The 19,143-nt window shown below is 43.5% G+C and overlaps 1 protein-coding gene across 1 annotated transcript in view; it reads left to right on the forward strand.

Moving 5' to 3' along the window:
* The window catches only part of LOC109915847 (nascent polypeptide-associated complex subunit alpha-like), a 68,229-nt gene that overhangs the window by 41,935 nt on the left and 7,151 nt on the right, over positions 1-19,143 (forward strand). Inside the window, exons 3-5 of the mRNA XM_048596165.1 lie at positions 4,217-4,302; positions 14,640-14,723; positions 15,765-15,911. Of these exons, the coding sequence (XP_048452122.1) occupies positions 4,217-4,302; positions 14,640-14,723; positions 15,765-15,911 (317 nt within the window). The remainder of the gene's footprint in view (positions 1-4,216; positions 4,303-14,639; positions 14,724-15,764; positions 15,912-19,143) is intronic.

The following is a 19,143-nucleotide window of genomic DNA, read 5'->3' on the forward strand; positions in this document are numbered from 1 at the left end:
AATATATTATATATATAAAAAAAAAGATTATTTTTTATTCTTTACTAGAACCTCAAAAGATCAAGATCAAGATTAAGAGGGTAGGGCCTATTAAAGATCAGAGATGTAGTCTTTGTGTTGAACCAGGAGATGGGAGAGATACTAAATGAATATTTTGTCAGTTTTTATTGTGGAGAAAGAAATGGAGTCTAGAGAACACAGAGAAATAAACTTTTTTTTGATGTTTTAAAACAGTTCACATTACAGAAGGAGTAGTTCAGGAGATCTTGGGGAATATACAGGTTCATAAATCTCCAGGACCTGATCTAATGTATCCCAGAATGTTGCGGGAAGGAAGGGAGCAAATTACGAGACCCCTTGAAGAAATATTTGCATCATCTGTAACTGGGGTGGCTCATGTTGTGCCTTTGCTTAAAAAAGCTTGCAAGGAGAAACCAGGGAACTATAGACCTGTGAGTCTGACTTCGGTTATGGGTAAATTGTTGGAGGTGATTATAAAAATCAGATTTTTGGACGTTTAGAGAGGCAAAAATTGATTAGGGTTAGTCAGCATTGTTTTGTAATAGTGTCTCACAAACTTGATTTATGTTTTTTTTGAGGAAGTTACCAAAAAAAAAAATTGATGGCAGAGCAGTAGACATTGTTTACTTGAATTTCAGTAAAGCCTTTGACAAGATTCTGCATGATGGACCAGTTAGTAAAATTAGATCACATGGGATTCGGGTGAGCTTGTCAAATGGATACATATTTGACTTAATGGCTGGAGACAGAGTAATGGTGGAGTGTTGCTTTTCAGACTGGAGGCCTGTGACCAACTGTGTTCCACAAGAATTGGTTCTGGGTCCTCTGTTTGTCATTTACATAAATGATTTGGATAAGGATATAGAAGGCACAGTTAGTAAGTTTGCGGATGACACTGAAATTAGTGGCATAGTAGACAGTGAAGAAGGTTTTCTGAGATTACAAAGGATCTTGATCGAATGGGTCAACTGGCTGAAAGATGGCAGGTGGAGTTCAATCTGGATTAATATGAGGTATTGCATTTTGGTACAACAACAAGAGTAGGGATTATACAATTAATGGTAGGACCTTGGGTAGTGTTGTAGAACAGAGGGACCTAAGGGTGCAGGTATGTAATTCTTTAAAGTTTGCGTCACAGACAGGGTGGTTAAAAAGGCATTTTGTATGCTTGCCTTCACTGTTCAATCCTTTTGAGTATAGGAGTTCGGACATTATGCTGAAGTTGTACAGGACTTTGGTGAGGCCCCTTCTGGAATACTGTGTCCAGTTTTTGTTGTCCAGTTGTAGGAGGGATATTATCAAGCTGGAGAGGGTTCAGAAGAGATTTACCAGGATGTTGCCAGGTATGGAATGTTTGAGTTATAAAGAAAGGCTGGATAGGCTGGGACTTTTTTCACTGGAGTGTAGGAGGTTGAGGGGTGACTTGATAGAAGTTTATAAAATAATGAGAAGGAGAGATAGCGTTGATGGTAATTGTCTTTTCCCTAAGATGGGGAATTTCAAGACGAGGGGACACATTTTTTAGGTGAAAGGAGAGAGATTTTAAAAAGACATGAGGCAAATTTTTATACAGGGTGGTTTGTGTGTGGAATGAACTTCCTCAGGAAGTAGTGGATGCGGGTACAATAACAACGTTTCAGAGACATTTGGATAAATACGTGAATAGGAAAGGTTTGGATGGATAGGGCCAGGAGAAGGCAGGTGGGACTAGTTTAGTTTAGGATTATGTTTGGTATGGACTGATTGGATCAAAGGGTCTGTTTCCAAGCTGTATGGTTCTGTAAGACTGCATTAACACTGGTTGGGATTGATGTAATATGGTGAATCTGCTTTATAGGTCGCTCTTACTCTTGGCACTCTTAGGTTAGAGTTGGTTTTTCAGTACTAATGGTACATTTGCAAAAGGGAGCTGGGGTGAAACTAGATTTGACATTTAACATGTACCACTGAAACATCAGACTGCAGAGGTGGTATGTTTCTAGGCCAATTGACAATGTCTCAATTTAATGCACTTAACATTTCATCTGCAATACTGTGTCCAGTCATCACCCTGGTTTCAAAGGTCTGAGTTACACTGAAAACACTGCAGAGATGTGGGCTCTTTAGCCTAGAAAGGAGGTGGCTAATCTTAGATGGCACTAGGTATTCCAGGGCACCACTACTACAAGGAGACTAGAATAGGGGAGCACTGGATAAAACCCTGTTTAAGCAGCTATCAGGGCAAGCTTCACTCAAGTATTCCAACATTTAGAAAATATCTTTTGCCAGGATGAGCTTTCATTGGAGTGGTGGTTGCACCAGGATTTAATTTGCATTCTTTCTGAAGAAACTAAGTGGATGAATTGATAGGTAAGCTGGGGCTGGCTGGGTCCTCCTGCTCTGTTGCCAACTGTCACCCAATTCTGCTTCCTTACAAACCTGAAGCTGAATCGGATTGTACGCTACCTTCGGTGTCAAATTACAGTGCTTTGTAAATTGTTTTTCATTGAAGGATTCCCTTTCAAATTGGTTAGTATTCATCAACCGCAATTTAAATTATAATGGTATGTAATGTGCATAATGTGAAAGCACTGCATGTATATAGAGTGCTTTAATATTGTCTTTAAGAAAATTTTTATTTGCTTAGAATAGCAATTAGACTGATGTAGACATTGGTGAGATGGACCAGAGAAAAGGATAAGTGTGACCCTGTAAATGTAGCAGTGTGTAATGACTGGCTTGTTAATGTGATTAAAGAGTGCCTGTTAATGGCATAACCTATTCAATCAGTTCTTAGGCTGCATCCACTGCAATAGCTATTTACTAACTCTGTATTTACAACAGAGCACTCTATATTTGGATGTTCAGCAGGCTTAAAGTAGGTTATTATTTGAATTTGGAAAAAGTCTTTCTTGAAACAGACAGACAAGCCTCCTCCAGTTCTGTCATGAAGTATTCAATCAAGTAAGACATCCTCATAAATGGTTTACAGATCTGCACATAGCCAGCCCACACAGTTTCTTAGTGTTATTTAATCATACAAGGAATATGACATATTGCAACATGATGGTGGAAAATTTTAAGTCGAACCAACCGCTAACAAAAGTAAAATCAACAAGTGGAATTCAACACGAAGAGAAAATACTGACTGGGCCAGGTTGTTTAATAATGGTACTTGCTCACTGCATCAGTCCAAATTGAATGCATGCTGGTATCACAGGGGTAACTGGCTTGCACCTTTTTGGTGTGAAGTTAGAGGGAGAAGGCAAATGTGAAACTCGTTGAAAACCAACAGGGTGTTGTCACCATGAAGGCTGAGCAGATATTAGGTTTGGGACTGAACATCATGTCAGTTACTCTTCCAGGACTAATTTTAATTTATACAAAGCTGGTTGCTTGCTTTTTTTTTTGTCCATTTTCCTTTGTTTTCCCCACTGTTCTGTTGATCTCTAGCACCACCCCCCAAGAGATTAATGAAAGTCTCTTATAGATTCCCAGGGGCTTATGGACTGCCATTTTGAGAACTACTGCCATTATGTAAGATGAGCTTCTGTCTTGAGGCCCATGTCACTGCTAACACTGCCTATTCGATGGTTCCACCTTTTTGTGGTTGTGTCTTCAGCTTCCTAGGCCTCTACTGTAATTCACTCCATAAACATCTCTGCTTCTCTTTTTTCTCCTTTAAAATTCTTACCATATCTGATAAATGTTTGATGGTTAAAGGTGACAAGACATATGAAGTGAAGGCAAATGGTCAGATTTGAGGTAGGCTGTAATTGAATATGGGCTCAAGGGGTTGAATGGCCTGTTCCCATTCCCTACTGTTTCTAGAGGTGACTGGTTCAGGAGCTTGTTAGGTGCATTCATTCTGGATATTGAACCTAGTTGTAAGCGGAAACCAATTATAAAAATAACAAGTGAAAGAGTACAGAGGAAGAGTTGAGAAAAGGAATTTGAGTAAATAAGATCATTATGATATCATTGAAGGAGACCTTTATGATATCGTAGTAGGTAGAGTGCTGAACAAATTCCTTGTCTTCCTCGAACTAACGGTCCATGGCGATAAAGTTTGGCTGAGGCGCTGACAAATATTCAAGTATATCCCTTTCTGAGGCAGTTCAGAGGATTCTCTATTGTTTCTCATTCTGTGAATATTTTTGATGTGCCTGTAAAAGTGAAGTTGCCTTGCTTAATGCCGCTGCTTTGTGTTACCCAGGGTCTTGCAACGAATCAGACAGCGATGATTCAGTGCCCGAACTTGAGGAGCCTGTGGCCCCGGTTCCAATAGCTGGACAAGAACAGGTTTGTGAAAGTTTTTCTGAATAGCCCTAGCAGTTGCCACCTCCAATATGGTTGGAGTTTGGATCTCTAGCCTGTGCTCCCATTCTAAAGTTTAGCCCTCAGCCATGAAAATTGCTGATGGCATCCTGGGAGTAGCCATCTTGTATGCAAATCTTCTTTTGAAGAATTTTAAATGTGTTCCTATTCATTATCGTGCAAAATCATGATAACTTAACAGTTGTGATATTTTGAGTAGTAAACACAGGCTGATATAATTAGGTACAATTATTTGAGCTTTTGGATGTGGAGTCATAGGCTGCAAAGGCATTAATTTGTGGAAGTCTTTGTAGTTCCCAGTAGCGATGTGCTTACACTGCATATTGATTTGAAGTACTCCTTGTATTTGCGTTAAGTTGACTTGTTCAACAGAATGCTAAAAATATCTGCAGAAAACATCAGTTAAAATGCATGGAGGAAGTCATTAGTGAAGTGATAGAAGGTGTAAACTACAGTATTATCAAGTGGCACTTGCTCAGCAATAGCCTGTCTGCTGACACCAAGGGCACTCAGCTGCTGACCACATTGTAGTCTTAGTCCAAATATGGACAAGGGGCTGAACTCCAAAGATGAGGTGATAATGACTGCCCTCAGCATGCTTGGGCAAATGCTGACTTGGACTTTTGTTGATTTGTGAATGCCTTTGTAGTGAAACACGTGTCATTTGTCAGAGCTGAGATGGGGAAGATGATTTGGTGTTGCATCTCCTCACTCAAAGTGGTTTTTTGGCACTCGTTAACCAGTATTTATAGGCTTGTCGTAGATCTTTTTTAACAGGAGTTGTGGTTATTTTCCATTCCGTGCTCCATACATTCCACTGGTTTATGTTGCTCCAAACCTGACGCAATGGCCCAAATGTTTGCTGCCAGGTCAGGAGTGCAGGGTCATAACAATTCCCAGCTCTTTACAAACTTGTCGGGGGAAAAAGTGCCTGGAAGTTTAGAATTTTGTTTCATTTCTGTGAGGTTGGACTGCCCCAGAAGGTCTTCGGTGGAAGCTACAGGGGCTGCTGACTGCGAAGGCAGGCTGTGGAAAAGGTTCACCTCAGTGCCTCAGCACTGAGTGAAAGAATAAATCGTTAAGAATAGTTCTTCGGACCTTATACACCACTCTCCCTCACTCCCTGTGTCACATCTGTACCAACTCATGCTATCTCAGTCTCTGCACACCACACCCCCATAGGCCATCACCCCCTCTGAAAACCTGGGCTCCTCTACCCATCCCCCAAGACATTAATGAATTTTATAGACCGTTGCAAATATTATGTCAACCCATTTTCCCCCTCACCCAGTATCCATTGCTGTTACACTGTCCATGTCAATTCACCCAGTATCCTCTATGGGCACACTGAGGTTATGAATTTGCTTGTTTAAAAAACACCCAATTGATAAAGATCCCATTTACTATGCTTAACTTCCTTCAACTACTTAAATTACAGTAAGAAGTATTTATATTCCTCGTCCTGCTTCTAAGACTTTATAAACACTTGGAGCTGTCAATCAAACTATGAAGTGACAGGTTCCTGACTGTATAATAGATTGAGATTGTTCAGGCAACACTAGTCCTACATTGGCGGTGCTCAGGCCTGTGTCAACGGGTAGAATGAAGTAGTATGTATTGTTTGTTTTTTTTTTTAAAAAATGTTTTTTCAACTATTTAAAGAGAGATTTTTAATGAACGTTTGGTGCCCTTTGATAGTTCCAAAGAGTTTGACCATTCTGTTGATTTTATACACTTTTATTTTAACACCATCAAATCTACTTTTAACAATGCTAAAGAGTGCTTGACCACTCCCAAAGATGCACTGAGACAATTTTTGAGATGGTTATTATGCTTCTCCCCAAAAAAGTTATCAAACCTCTCCAAAGAGGTCTGACTGATTTCGACCTTCTACCAAGTTTGAAGTGCACCAACCATGTTTTGGACATCTCACTGGCAAAAATATGATCGAACTGAGGACAGCGGTACTTGAACACACATGGTTGACTCTGCAAGTTAGATTGTATCTCCCTCACCCAACAAACAAAGCTGGTACCATTCTTGCCAAAATGGAAAAATTCAGGCTGAAGTTTTCGTACCATCATAAACCACACGTGGAGACTTTTCAGTGAGCTGTGCTTGTGGTACCTCTTCTTAAAACATACTATTCAGTTAGTCCCAACAACCTTAGATAACAAGGTGTAGAGCTGGATGAACACAGCAGGCCAAGCAACATCAGAGGAGTAGGAAGGCTGACGTTTCGGGCCTAGACCCTTCTTCAGAAATGGGGGAGGGGAAGGGGATTCTGAAATAAATAGGGAGAGAGGGTGAGGCGGATAGAAGATGGATAGAGAAGAGACAGACAGGTCAAAGAGGCGGGGATGGAGCCAGTAAAGGTGAGTGTAGGTGGGGAGGTGGGAGGGGATAGCTCAGTCCAGGGAGGATGGACAGGTCAAGGGGGCGGGATGAGGTTAGGTTAGTAGGTAGGAACTGGGGGTGGGGCTTGAGGTGGGAGGAAGGACAGGTTAGGGAGGCAGGGACGAGCTGGGCTGGTTTTGGGATGCGGTAGGGGGAGGGGAGATTCTGAAGCTTGTGAAGTCCACATTGATACCATTGGGCTGCAGGGTTCCCAAGCGGAATAAGAGTTGCTGTTCCTGCAACCTTCGGGTGGCATCGTTGTGGCACTGCAGGAGGCCCAGGATGGACATGTCGTTCGAGGAATGGGAGGGGGAGTTGAAATGGTTTGCGACTGGGAGGTGCAGTTGTTTAGTGCGAACCAAGCATAGGTGTTCTGCAAAGCGATCTCCAAGCCTCCACTTGGTTTCCCCGATGTAGAGGAAGCCACACCGGGTACAGCGGATACAGTATACCACATTAGCAGATGTGCAGGTGAACATCTGCTTGATGTAGAAAGTCTTCTTGGTGCCTGGGATGGGGGTGAGGGGGAAGGTGTAGGGGCAGGTGTAGGACTTCCTGTGGTTGCAGGGAAAGTGCTGGGTGTGGTGGGGCTGGAGGGGAGTGTGGAGCGGACAAGGGAGTCACGGAGAGAGTGGTCCCTCCAGAAAGCAGATAAGGGTGGGGAGGGAAAAATGTCTTTGGCGGTGTTGGATTGCAGATGGCGGAAGTGTCGGAGGATGATGCGTTGGATCCAGAGGTTGGTGGGGTGGTACATGAGGACGAGGGGGATTCTGTTTTGGTTGTTATTGCGGGGAGGGGGTGTGAGGGATGAGTTGCGGGAGACACGGTCGAGGGCGTTCTCGACCACTGAGGTGGGGGGGGAAGTTGCAGTCCTTGAAAAACGAGGACATCTGAGATGTTCGGGAGTGGAATGCCTTATCCTGGGAGCAGATGCGGTGGAGGCGAAGGAATTGGGAATAGGGGATGGCGTTTTTGCAGGAAGGTGGGTGGGAGGATGTGTATTGTAGGTAGCTGTGGGAGTCGGTGGGCTTGAAATGGATATCGGTTTCCAGGTGGTTGCCAGAGACGGAAATAGAGAGGTCCAGGAAGGAGAGGGAGGTATTAGAGATGGTCCAGGTGAACTTAAGGTTGGGGTGGAAGGTGTTGGTGAAGTGGATGAGCTGTTCGAGCTCCTTGTGGGAGCACGAGGCGGTGCCGATACAGTCATCCAATGTAATGGAGGAAGAGGTGGGGTTTAGGGCCAGTGTCGGTACGGAAGAGGGATTGTTCCACGTAACCTACAAAGAGGCAGGTATAGCTTGGGCCCATGCGGGTACCCATGGCCACCCCCTTTGTCTGTAGGAAGTGGGAGGAATTGAAAGAGGAGTTGTTGAGGATGAGGGCGTCAGTGGAGGAGGACTGGTCGGGCCTGCGGGACAGGAAGAAGCGGAGGGCCTTTAGGCCATCTGCATGGGGAAAGCAGGTGTATAGGGACTGGACGTCCATGGTAAAGATGAGGTGTTTGGGACCGGGGATTTGGAAGTTTTGGAGGAGGTGGAGGGCATGGATGGTGTCACGGACGTAGGCGGGGAGTTGCTGGACCAAGGGGGAGAAAATGGAGTATAGATAGGTGGAGATAAGTTCGGTGGGGCAGGAGCAGGCGGAGACAATGGGTCGACCAGGGCAGTCAGGTTTGTGGATTTTGGGAAGGAGATAGAAGTGGGCGGTGCGGGGTTGGGGAATGATGAGGTTGGAGGCTGTGGGTGGGAGGTCACCTGAGGTGATGAGATTGTGGATGGTTTGGAAGATGATAGTGGTCTGGGGTGGGATCATGATCAAGGGGGCGGGAGGAGGAGGTGAGAGCTGGCGTCTGGCCTCGGCGATGTAGAGGTCAGTGTGCCATACTACAACTGCGCCTCCCTTGTCCGCGGGTTTTATGGTGAAGTTGGGATTGGAGCGGAGGGCTGCACGTTCTGCGTGGGAGAGGTTGAGGCGATCGATGTCGTGCCTGCAGTTGGAGATGGAGGTTGAGGGAGGGTAGGAGGAGGGCGTGTGTTGGAGGCGGGAGAAGGGGTCAGTAGAGGGAGGGTTAGGCTCACGGTTGAAGAAGTAAGCGCGGAGGTGGCGGAAAAACTGTTCAACGTCCAAGTGTGAGCGGTATTTGTTGATGTGTGGGTGGATGGGGACAAAGGTGAGCCCTTTACTGAGGACTGACCGTTTGCCCTCAGTAAGGGGGAGGTCTGGGGGGGATGGTGAAGACTCGGCAGGGCTGGGTGCTACTGTCTCTTCTGGAGCTGCTGGCTGTGGAGCTGATGGGCGGGTTGGTGTCGATGGTGGGCGGAGCAGCGTCTGGCAGAGTTGCGCCGGTGCCGGTGTTGATGGCGTTCGCTGTCCCGGAAGTGGTGTCCCAACAACCTTTTTTTTCCTCCTTGAGTGGGAAAATTTACATGACTCTTTGAGCAGACTGCATTTATTGACACCATAACACAAGGGAGGAGCACTTTTATTCATTCAAAGGGATGTGAGCATCTCTGGCTAGGCCAGCGTTTGTTGCCCATCCCTAATTGCGCTTGAAGGTGGTGGTGAGCAACTCCCTTGAACTGCTGCATTTCATGTGCTGTAGATAGACCTGCAATGATGTTAGGAAGGGAGTTCCAGGATTTTGACAGTGAAAGGGAAGGTATGGTGATTATAGTTCCATACGTTTCCCCAGCACGGGTGTTGCAATGGCCAAAGAGCCTTTCTCCATTTTAAGGAAAACAATTGCAGGGTTTACTCTAGTTTCTCCAGATAAACTGAAGGTCCTCTTTCATCATCTCAGAATTAATAAGTGCGTGAGAAAGTGATTCAGACGGTTGTCTGTCTGTTTTTGCTGCAGCCAACCAAATACTTTCACTTCTCTTCCCACGCTCCTGCAAATTTTTCTCTTTAAAGTATTAATCCAATTTCCTATTGGAAGTTTTAGTAATTCTCTATCTACTGTCCTCGTGAGGTAGCACATTCCAAATCATAACATAGTGTATCGTAAAAAGTTAAACCATCTTGTCTTCCCTTGCTGTTTTAATGGTTACTGAGCCTATGGCTGCTGGAACCAGTTCCCTATTTAGTCTATCTCCATTGTTCCTAACTTCTGAATACCTATTTTACTAAATCTTGTTAAATTTCCCTGTATTGAGAACCTGTCTTTTTTTGCCTCGTGTATATGAAATCCCATATCCCTATTTTTAAATTTTAATGAATGATGTCCTTTCTGTGGTGGCCAGGATTAGCTGCATATTCTTGGGGCCTAAGCAGTGATTTATAAAGGTTTCGCATAACTTCTTTGCTTTTGTACTTGGATTCTATTTGTGAAGTCCAGGGATATGAATGACTTGACCAAAATGTATGACTTCTCAGTTTGTCCTTTTTTTATTCCAAAGATGGTGTACGTGTGAGCCCCCAGGTTGCTCTGCATCTGCCCCTCCCCTTAAAACTGTGCCACTTAATTTTATGTTTGAAAAGTGGCATATTGTGACAACTTGTAACAGTGTAGGAAACCGAGGGGAAAATGTTTTTGTAGGAGTTTTTCTTCTCAAATAAGCTCAAGCAAACCTTCCAGGTGTTTCTTCAAACCTAAACACCGTGGCTCGGTGGTTAGCACTGCTGCCTCACAGCGCCAGGGACCCAGGTTCGATTCCAGACTCTGGCAACTGTCTGTGGGGAGTTCGGACATTCTCCTCGTGTCAGTGTAGGTTAGGGGGATTGGCCGTGCTAAATTGTCCATAGCATCTAGGATGAGAAATGCAGGCTTAGAGTAGGGGTGGGTCTGGGTGGGATGCTGTTCGGAGGGTTGGTGTGGACTTGATGGGCCGAATGGCCTGCTTCCACACTGTAAATATTCATAGAATCCCTATCAATATTGTACACTGGAAGATGGTCACGTATATTTCTAAGCCACTTTTAGAACCAATTTTCATGTAAAATCTCTGTCACAGAATTACTGAGATGACTGGTACATCACAGTATACCTCAGGCTCACCTGCATTACTCTTAAAGCCCATCTCTACTGAAAGCTTCTCCTATCAGCGAGCACGCCCGCTACTGGGTTCTGTACAGTCCAAGCAGTAACAAATTATCTGGGGTTGAGGATCCATGCTATAAAGGCTGAGACTGTACAGGGATGTGGCCACTGACCTGTTAGGTCCAGGCTGCCTAACCCAAGTTACCTCCAGATACATGACTTTCAGTTAGCACAAAACTGCCTCTGACAGTCTGTGCATGATGCCAAAATATTGTGGCCCTTTATTAACAAACTTCACAATCATGTCCCCGTCACCCCCCCCCCCCCCCCCCGCCCCAAAACTTATCTGGCACCTTCCTTTCCTTTTAAGCAACTTGCCTATTGTGTTGTGCTTTTTAAAATCTTCATTCTCTACTGCTCACTCGCATCCAATGCCAAGTTTCTCCCTGCTTTCTCTCTTCAGCCTCTGCACAGAATAACTTCTCATCCTTCGTGATTTCAGCCTCCATCTAAGCAAGGTGGTGGTATTGGCATGGGGCTAGTAATCCACAAACCGAGGTAATGTTCTGCTGACACAGGTCATGGCAGAATGCAAACAATACAAAAAAAAAATGTGGAACCAGCAGTCTAATGACGGAAATGAGATCATTGTAGTAAAAATCCGTCTGGTTCACTAATGTCCTTTTAGGAAAGGAAATCAGGCCTACATGTGACTCCAGACTACAGCACTCCTTTCACAGCATAGAAAAGGGTCTAGTCAAGCCACAAATTACCATGTCTGTGACTGTAATGCACTATCCTCCTACATTCTTGTTGACCTCTCCATGGCCTTGTATGACCACACCATTGCCCTTTAACATCTCTCCTCTGTTATCTAGCTGGTATGACTGCCCTCGCCTTCTACATCTCCCCTTACATTTTCCTATACATCCTCGGTCAGACTTGGTAGGAACGCCTTCCTACTCTGGGTTAAATTGGTGGGAGGTGGCAAAACAGCAGTATCTCTTACTCGGATCTTCCCATCTGAACACAGTGGGCACTTCGTTTGTTCATTTTGTCAGATTCCCAGATAGGAACAGGAATAGATTGTTTAACACCTTGAGCTTGTTCTGACATTGTGAGATCTTGGCTGATCTTCGTCTTAACTCTATATACCTACCTTTATCTCTTTGGATAACAAAAATGCTTCCCGATTTCCATCCTGTAAGTTCCTGCTCTAATTTTTAGTCATTTGTCACAGTTTTGTCCATTTGCTTTCCAAATATATTCTGTAATTTGATGGTTTCACCTGTACTGCTTGGAATTTTGTCTATTCTTACTGGCCTGTTTGCAAATTTCTCTCTCATTCTCAAACTACAGTGAATTGGTGAGACCCCAGTATATGTTCTTGCAGGATATGACATGGCATGTTTTCAGCCAACAGTCTCTTACACAGACTTTACTACATGCCTTCTGGAAGCCCATATAAGTAACTTGGATAGGCATTTCCCTATCCACTACTTTTATATAACCTCCTAAAGAATAAATCAGTTTTGTTAGGGATGAAGCCTTTACAATTTCCTTGATCAGCTGAAAATATTGTGCTCATCGCCCTATGCTTATTTAGACTCTAGCAATTTATAGACTATCACTGTGAGGCTCCTTTTACAAAGCTGAATGATATGGAGCTTTGTGGTCCACATTCCACACTTTATTCACAACCCCCACCCCCCTTCACCCTCTGCCAAAAGCCCACGGGAGTCTCACCCCGGGAAAGAATGTTTGCCCCAGAATGAGGTTTCCACCCCTCGTGGGGCAGAAAGTCCAGCCTCCTGTCTCCCCTTTTGGCAGCTAGTGAAACTTGAATTTACTAAAATTCTGTCTTTGAAAGCGAGTCTAATGGTGACCATGTGACCACTGCCATAAAAACCCATCTGGTTTATTAAGGCCTTTTTAGGGAACAAAATCTGCCATCCTCACCTGGTCCGGCCTACGACTGACAGCAAATTGTTTGACCCTTAGCTGCCCTCTGGGCAATTAGGGATTGCCAATAAACACTGGCTGAGCCAGCAACTCCAACGTTCCTGAATGAATTAAAACTAAAGTGTTAAGTGATGCATGAGGTAGCAAACAGTGGAGTCCCTTGTCCTGGATGGTGTGGAGTTACTTGAGTGTTGCTGGAGAAAACTGGGGAGTATTTCATCACCCTCCTGATTTGTGCCTGTGGACAGGCTTTGAAAGTAAGTAACTTGCTGTGGAATTCCTTGGCTCTGATCTACTGCTGTAGCCACAGTGTGTATATGGCTTGTCCAGTAGGTACTGGTAATCTCAGCACCCATTAGTAGCAGACTGTACTTGTGACACTTGGTCAGATTTGATTTAAAAACTTACCTACTTCTCCTTTCCTTCACCATGTGCCAATCTCTCCTGGCTGCAGCAAAGATCTCTGCATTCAATCTTATACAATCTTTTCATGCACAGAGGTTTATTTGCTATTTTGACAAGACACACCATCCTATCAAGCTTTAAAAGAAGCTTAATACCTAGTTATGTTTGTGCCTTCTGTTCAGATCATGAATTCACTCTGTCCAGAAAACCAATCATCTGTTTTTTGCTTTCTCTGGTAATTTTCTATTGTGAAGCTGTGTGCTGACAACTCCCAGAAAGCAGTATTTGTAATGTCCTAAATGGTACTGTTTTTAATTCAAAGGCTTAGAGCTCCAATTCAAAACACCAGTGTCTCCTGCTTGCTTCTGCTTTATTTTTCCTGTGGCTTTTCCTGGCATTGCATCTCTGCAAGGCAGTGGGTTAACTTTAGACTGAAATGTGCGCAAAGGATTTTGTTTTTGAGTTTGATTTGTACACAGCATGATGGGTATTATGGTTAAGTTTTCTTTTCTTCCTGTGAATTTGTTTAAAAAGGATTTCCCTGTCCCTCAAATAGCATCTCACCAGCAGGTGTTAGGCTTACTGGCATATAATTTCCTGGTCTCCCTCTCATCCCTTTCCTAAACAGCAGAACCATCACCTCTCAAACACTACATTGTCAGGCTTCTTTACTGACTTTCTTTTTTAACCTGAGGCATAATTTGTCCCAATTCATATTAACATAGAATAAAGCATCCTGGGAACAAGCCCTTCAGTCCACCGCATCTGTCAAATGCCATTCTAAACTAAGTACATCTGCCTGCACAAGGTATGTATCCCACAATTCCCTCCCTGTTCATGTGCCTGTCTCTGTGCCTCTTGAACATTGCTGTTGTCTCTGGATCTACCACCCACCCTGACAGCTTATTCCAGGCACCTACTACCCTCAGTGTTTTCCTTTTTTGAAAAAGGTCTTGCCTCATCTATTGCCTTTAAACTTTTTCACCCCCTCACCTTAAACCTATGCCCCCTAGTATTTGACATTTCCATTCTGGGAAAACACTCCAACTATCTACCCTTTCTGTGCTCTTTTATTATTTTATATTTCTATTAGGTTGGCCCGCAAATTCCAATGTTCTAGTGAAAATAATCCAAGTTTGTCCAAACACTCCTTTATAGCTAATAGACTTCAGTCCAAGCAAGATCCTGGTAAACTATTTTTGCACCCTCCACATCTTAAAGTGTGATGATAGAACTGTATGCTATACTCTGAATGTAGCCAAATTGAGCTGTGAATGTTTAAGGTAGGTCAAGGTAAGAGTTTTACTCTAACCAAGTTACGTGCCGAACGTTGATGTTTTTGAAGGGATATTGTAGAAGAAGTTTTACTTTGTATCTCACCTATACTTTACCTGAGTGGTTTGTGTTTTATTGTGGCTCTTGGGGAGTCGACTGTGTTTTCCATTCTGCAACATACTTTTTTCTCATCAATGAGATCAGTAGCTCTCTCGGGATCTTTGCATGTTGATCACAAGGCTCTCTTTTCTCTTTTTATTGTTTTAAAATCTGTTGCTTCCAGTCGCAGTTGGCCCAAGCAGTTGGGATTGGCGATGAGCCTGTCAGCAAAGCAAAGCAGAGCCGTAGTGAAAAGAAGGCACGAAAGGTGAGTCAAAAGAGTGGCGTAATCTTGCAGAGATACCCCACAAATAGATGGACTTACAAGATGTATGAGATAAAAGATGCATTGTCAAAATTACAGACATGAATGAGATCCAAAACAATATGGATAGGACAGTTTAGAAGTTTATATACTGGACTAACAGCGCAGAGCTCATGTGCTTTGGCAGGTATGAAAATGTAAATTCCATTCAAGTTCATGACAGTTCACAAATGTGTCTTGGGAAAATAAAAAGTTAGCTTAATATGATCTAATCTACGCATGACTCCAGTTCCCAATTCGTAACTTTCCCCAATTCTTAGTCTAGAAAGCTAATCAGTTGTATCAAACCATGATTACAGTTTAACAAGAAAGCACTCCTCCCTTCACATGACAACACATTACACATTAAGATACAGAGATATGACCTAAGTTCTGAACCAAGTTCAGTGCATTGGGTCACAATTGTTCTTGAAAATAAATGAGATACAGAATGTTACAGTGTGACAACAGTCATTCATTGGCAAGCCAAGTTTTTTTTTATATTGGTGGTTTCTAAACCTAGCCACGCATTCTCACACCCAATATAAACCTCACCTTCCGAGGAAAGCAGTGCTTCCAGCCAATGATAATATCAATAGTAATCTTCCACAAGGTCTTTAAAAATGTGTTGTAACAAATTGTCATTCTCTCTTCTTATTTCTTCACGCTGTTTTGTTTCACTCTGACTGTCTTTTCCCCCCCACCCACTGTCAAACTCTTGCCCCTCTCTCAATATCACTTACTGCATCTTTCATTCTTGTACTTACTCCTGTATGCATTCCCCTCTCTCTCCCTTTTTTGTCTTCCCCTCTCTCTCTATTTCTCCCTGCTAAATCTCTTGTTCCTCAATGCCTGTCATCTCTCAAACATCTTTCCCTCCACATAATTTCATTTCTTCTTCTCCCCTTCTGCACATCCTTGTCTAATTCAAACCAACACGTCTGTGTCTCTGTGTCTCTCTGTTTCTATCTTTTATCTTTTTTCTTTCCTCTGCTCCCATTCCAGGCTATGTCCAAGTTGGGGCTGCGTCAAGTACACGGTGTGACTAGGATAACAATCAGAAAGTCTAAAAACATCCTCTTTGTTATAACGAAGCCAGACGTTTTTAAGAGTCCGGTGTCCGACATCTACATAGTCTTTGGAGAAGCAAAGGTGAGTGTTTGTTAGAAATTATGATAAATTGCTTTATTGTGCATCACTGAATATTGGCTTGTTAAAGATTAAATAAAGCATGAGCTCATGCTTTATTTAATGAGTTGTAAGTTTTGGACAGCAGTGTAAAGAGAGCTTGACCTTGCATATAAATCTTGCTGTACCTGACCTGGGAGAGTTTGATAATATATTGCAAAGGACAGTGTGTATTATGGGGTAGGCTAGTGGCCCTTCAATCCTGTTATACCATTTAATTAGATTGTGGCTGATCTGTATTTTAATGACTTCAGCTTGACTTTGCTTTCCATCTGTTGGATGATACCTGACAAGAATCTGTAGACAACAAATGCTAGAGCATCCATGGACCATGCTGTCTGACCCACTGTGATCTCCAGCATTTGTTTTCAGTACAGATTCAACATCTTGCAGTAATTTGCTCCTAACAAGAATCTATTGACTTAGTCTTGAAAGTTTCAGTTGACCCAATGCTCAAAGTATTTTGGAGGAACAAGTTCCAGATTTCCACTGCCCTGTTTGTTTGAGAACGGTTTCTGGACCTAACAACGTCTTACAATTAGGGTATTTTTGTTTTGGATTTTCCCGAGGGGAATTAACTTCTCTGCATTTAGCAGTCACTTGGCAGCACAACCTGAATGTTGCTGAAACAAGAGACATGATGCTGAAGCTTCTTTGTCTTGTACTTGTCAGGACAGACATAAGAATATCAAACAATCATAAATTATACTACAGGAGAAAAGGGTATTGGTTGGTGGGCAAGATAACTCTAATTGACAGAGGTGTCACTATGGAGCGAACAATAGGGCTTCAAAATTCAATAAGGGTGGAGGTTTGCATATACTCTCCCTGCTGCAGCAGACAGGCCCCACTGTGTAACTCTGCCTACAGGAGCAGGTCTTAAGCCACGAATTCTCACCACCTTTTCGTTTTATTCATTCTCAGGATTTGGGCTTTGCTGACTTGACTAGCAATTTACTGTCCATTGTAATTGCCCTTGAGAAGGTGAGTTGCTGCCTTGAGCCACTGTAATCCATGTAATATGGTTACCCACTGTATTGTGGCTCAGGGGGTTGTTCCAGGATTTTGACCCAGTGACGATGAAGGCATGGCAAGCAATACAAGTCAGGCTGATGTGTGGGTTGTAGAGTGACTTGCAAGTGCTAAGTGTTCCCATGTTTGTATTGCCCTTGACCTTTTAAGATGATGGATGTCACAGGTTTTGTGAGGCGCGAGTGAGTTAATGCAGTGCATCTTGTAGATAGAACAAGTACTACCACTGGCAGTGGGAAGGGGGTGAGTGCTGAACGTGGTAGATGGAGTTCTAGTCAATTGGGCTGCTTTTATCTGGATGGCTGCTTGAGTGTTGTTGGAACTGTATGCACCTATGTGTAGGGAGAATTCCATCATACTGTAGACCTTTGCCCTTGTAAATGGTGGACTGGCTTTGGCAGGTCAGGGGCTGATTTACTCAGCGCAGTATTCCTAGGTTCTGTCCTACTCTTGTAGCCACATTATAGGCTAATTCAATTCAGTTCTGGTCAATGATAATCCCCACAATATTGATCGTTGGGGATGTGCTGATTATAATATTGAATATTGAGCGGTGATGGTTAGATCTCACTTGTTGGAGATGGTAATTGCCTGGCAGTTGTGGCATGAATTTTTCTTGTCACTTAATAGCCAAGTCTGAATGCTGCCCCCGACTGCCCATGCCTTTCCACCATCTGCAAGGTATGAGATAAGAGTGTGATGGAATACTCAGCTTCCCTGGAGGTATACAGCTCTAACAATAGTCAGAAAGCTTGACACAAACCAGGACAAAGTAGCCCATTTGAGTGGCACCGCATCTATCATCTTCAACATTAACTCCCTTGCCCAATGTTTACTGCAGTGACTCACCCAGCTGCCTTTGACAGTACCTTCCAAATCTGTGATCTTTACAGTCAAGAAGGACAAGGGGGGAGATGTTTAGGAACACAATCCCTACTTGGATCTGTATCATTACTGTGTCACTGAATCAAAACCCTGGAACTCGCTTAACAGCACTCTGGGTGTGCCTTTGTGCCCAGACTTGGAGCAGTTCAAAACAGCAGCTCACCACTGCAAGTAGGGATCGGCAATAAATAAGTGACACCCACATCCCTAGACTGAATAGAAAAGCTAATATCAAATAAAATGAATCCATTGCAAGCTGAACTGAACATCTTAATTGGTTGTTAGTGTGTTTACAGACTCAAGATTTTTCAGCAATGCTTGCAGCATGCTTACTTCTGCTTGCTGGAAGCAATGTATGTTCATGTGCAGGGATCCATTTCCTGCAAATAAATAGTATCTGTTTAAGCCTTGTGCCCATTTTGAATCCCCTGTGTCCTTGGGGAGCCTATAGTTCCCTGCTGATTACTCTATACCTCTGACTGTTATCTTGCCAACCAATCATCACCCTCTTAGCCTTGGCTAACTGTTTCAGCTCCTAGTTAATTCTGGTGATTTGCACTGAATTCCCAGCAAGTCAAGTATATCCCTCCTTGAAGTCTGGTGTCCAAAACTGAATACAGTACTTCAGATGGGGTCTGGCCAACAATCCATAAAAAGCTGAATAATAACTTGACCTTTTGTAACATCAAATGAAGATATTGAAAATGGGTCAGTGATCAGCTGAGTGCACAATGGGTGTACTTGCCACAGAGTAATAGGCTTGCTGTAGGGTTGGATGTGGCTATGGAGGTGGTGTAAAGCCTGCTTTGCTAGCTTAGTTCTTGGACATTGTTAGCACAGAAAATCCTTTGCAAATCATTCTGCCACATGTGCAAGGGATGGTTGTTGGGTGGAGCAGCAGGAAGGTGCTCCCCATTGAGAGGCAGAGGAAAGATTGAAGGACACGCTGGTAATTAAGCATGCTCCAATTTATAGGTGCCAGCTACAACCTTGGTGATAGTTTCCTCGCTTTTGAGTCTGATCTTGTGTGTTCCAACCCCCCCTGTAGAGACTTAGGCTAATGTACCAGTGCAGTCCCTGAGGGAATGTGCTGCCTTTCTGATGAAAGCTGTCTGTCTGCCATCTTGAGATGTGAAGGATTCCCTGGCACTACTGGAAGTCAGTTGGGGATTTCTCCTGGCTGGCATTTATCTCAGAGATGGTAGATTCTCCAGCATCTGCAGTTCCTGAGATAACAAGGTGTAGAGCTGGATGAACACAGCAGGCCAAGCAGCATCAT

This window comes from Rhincodon typus, chromosome 4 (genome assembly GCF_021869965.1).
Source record: "Rhincodon typus isolate 14 chromosome 4, sRhiTyp1.1, whole genome shotgun sequence".
NCBI classification, from domain to species: Eukaryota; Metazoa; Chordata; class Chondrichthyes; order Orectolobiformes; family Rhincodontidae; genus Rhincodon; species Rhincodon typus.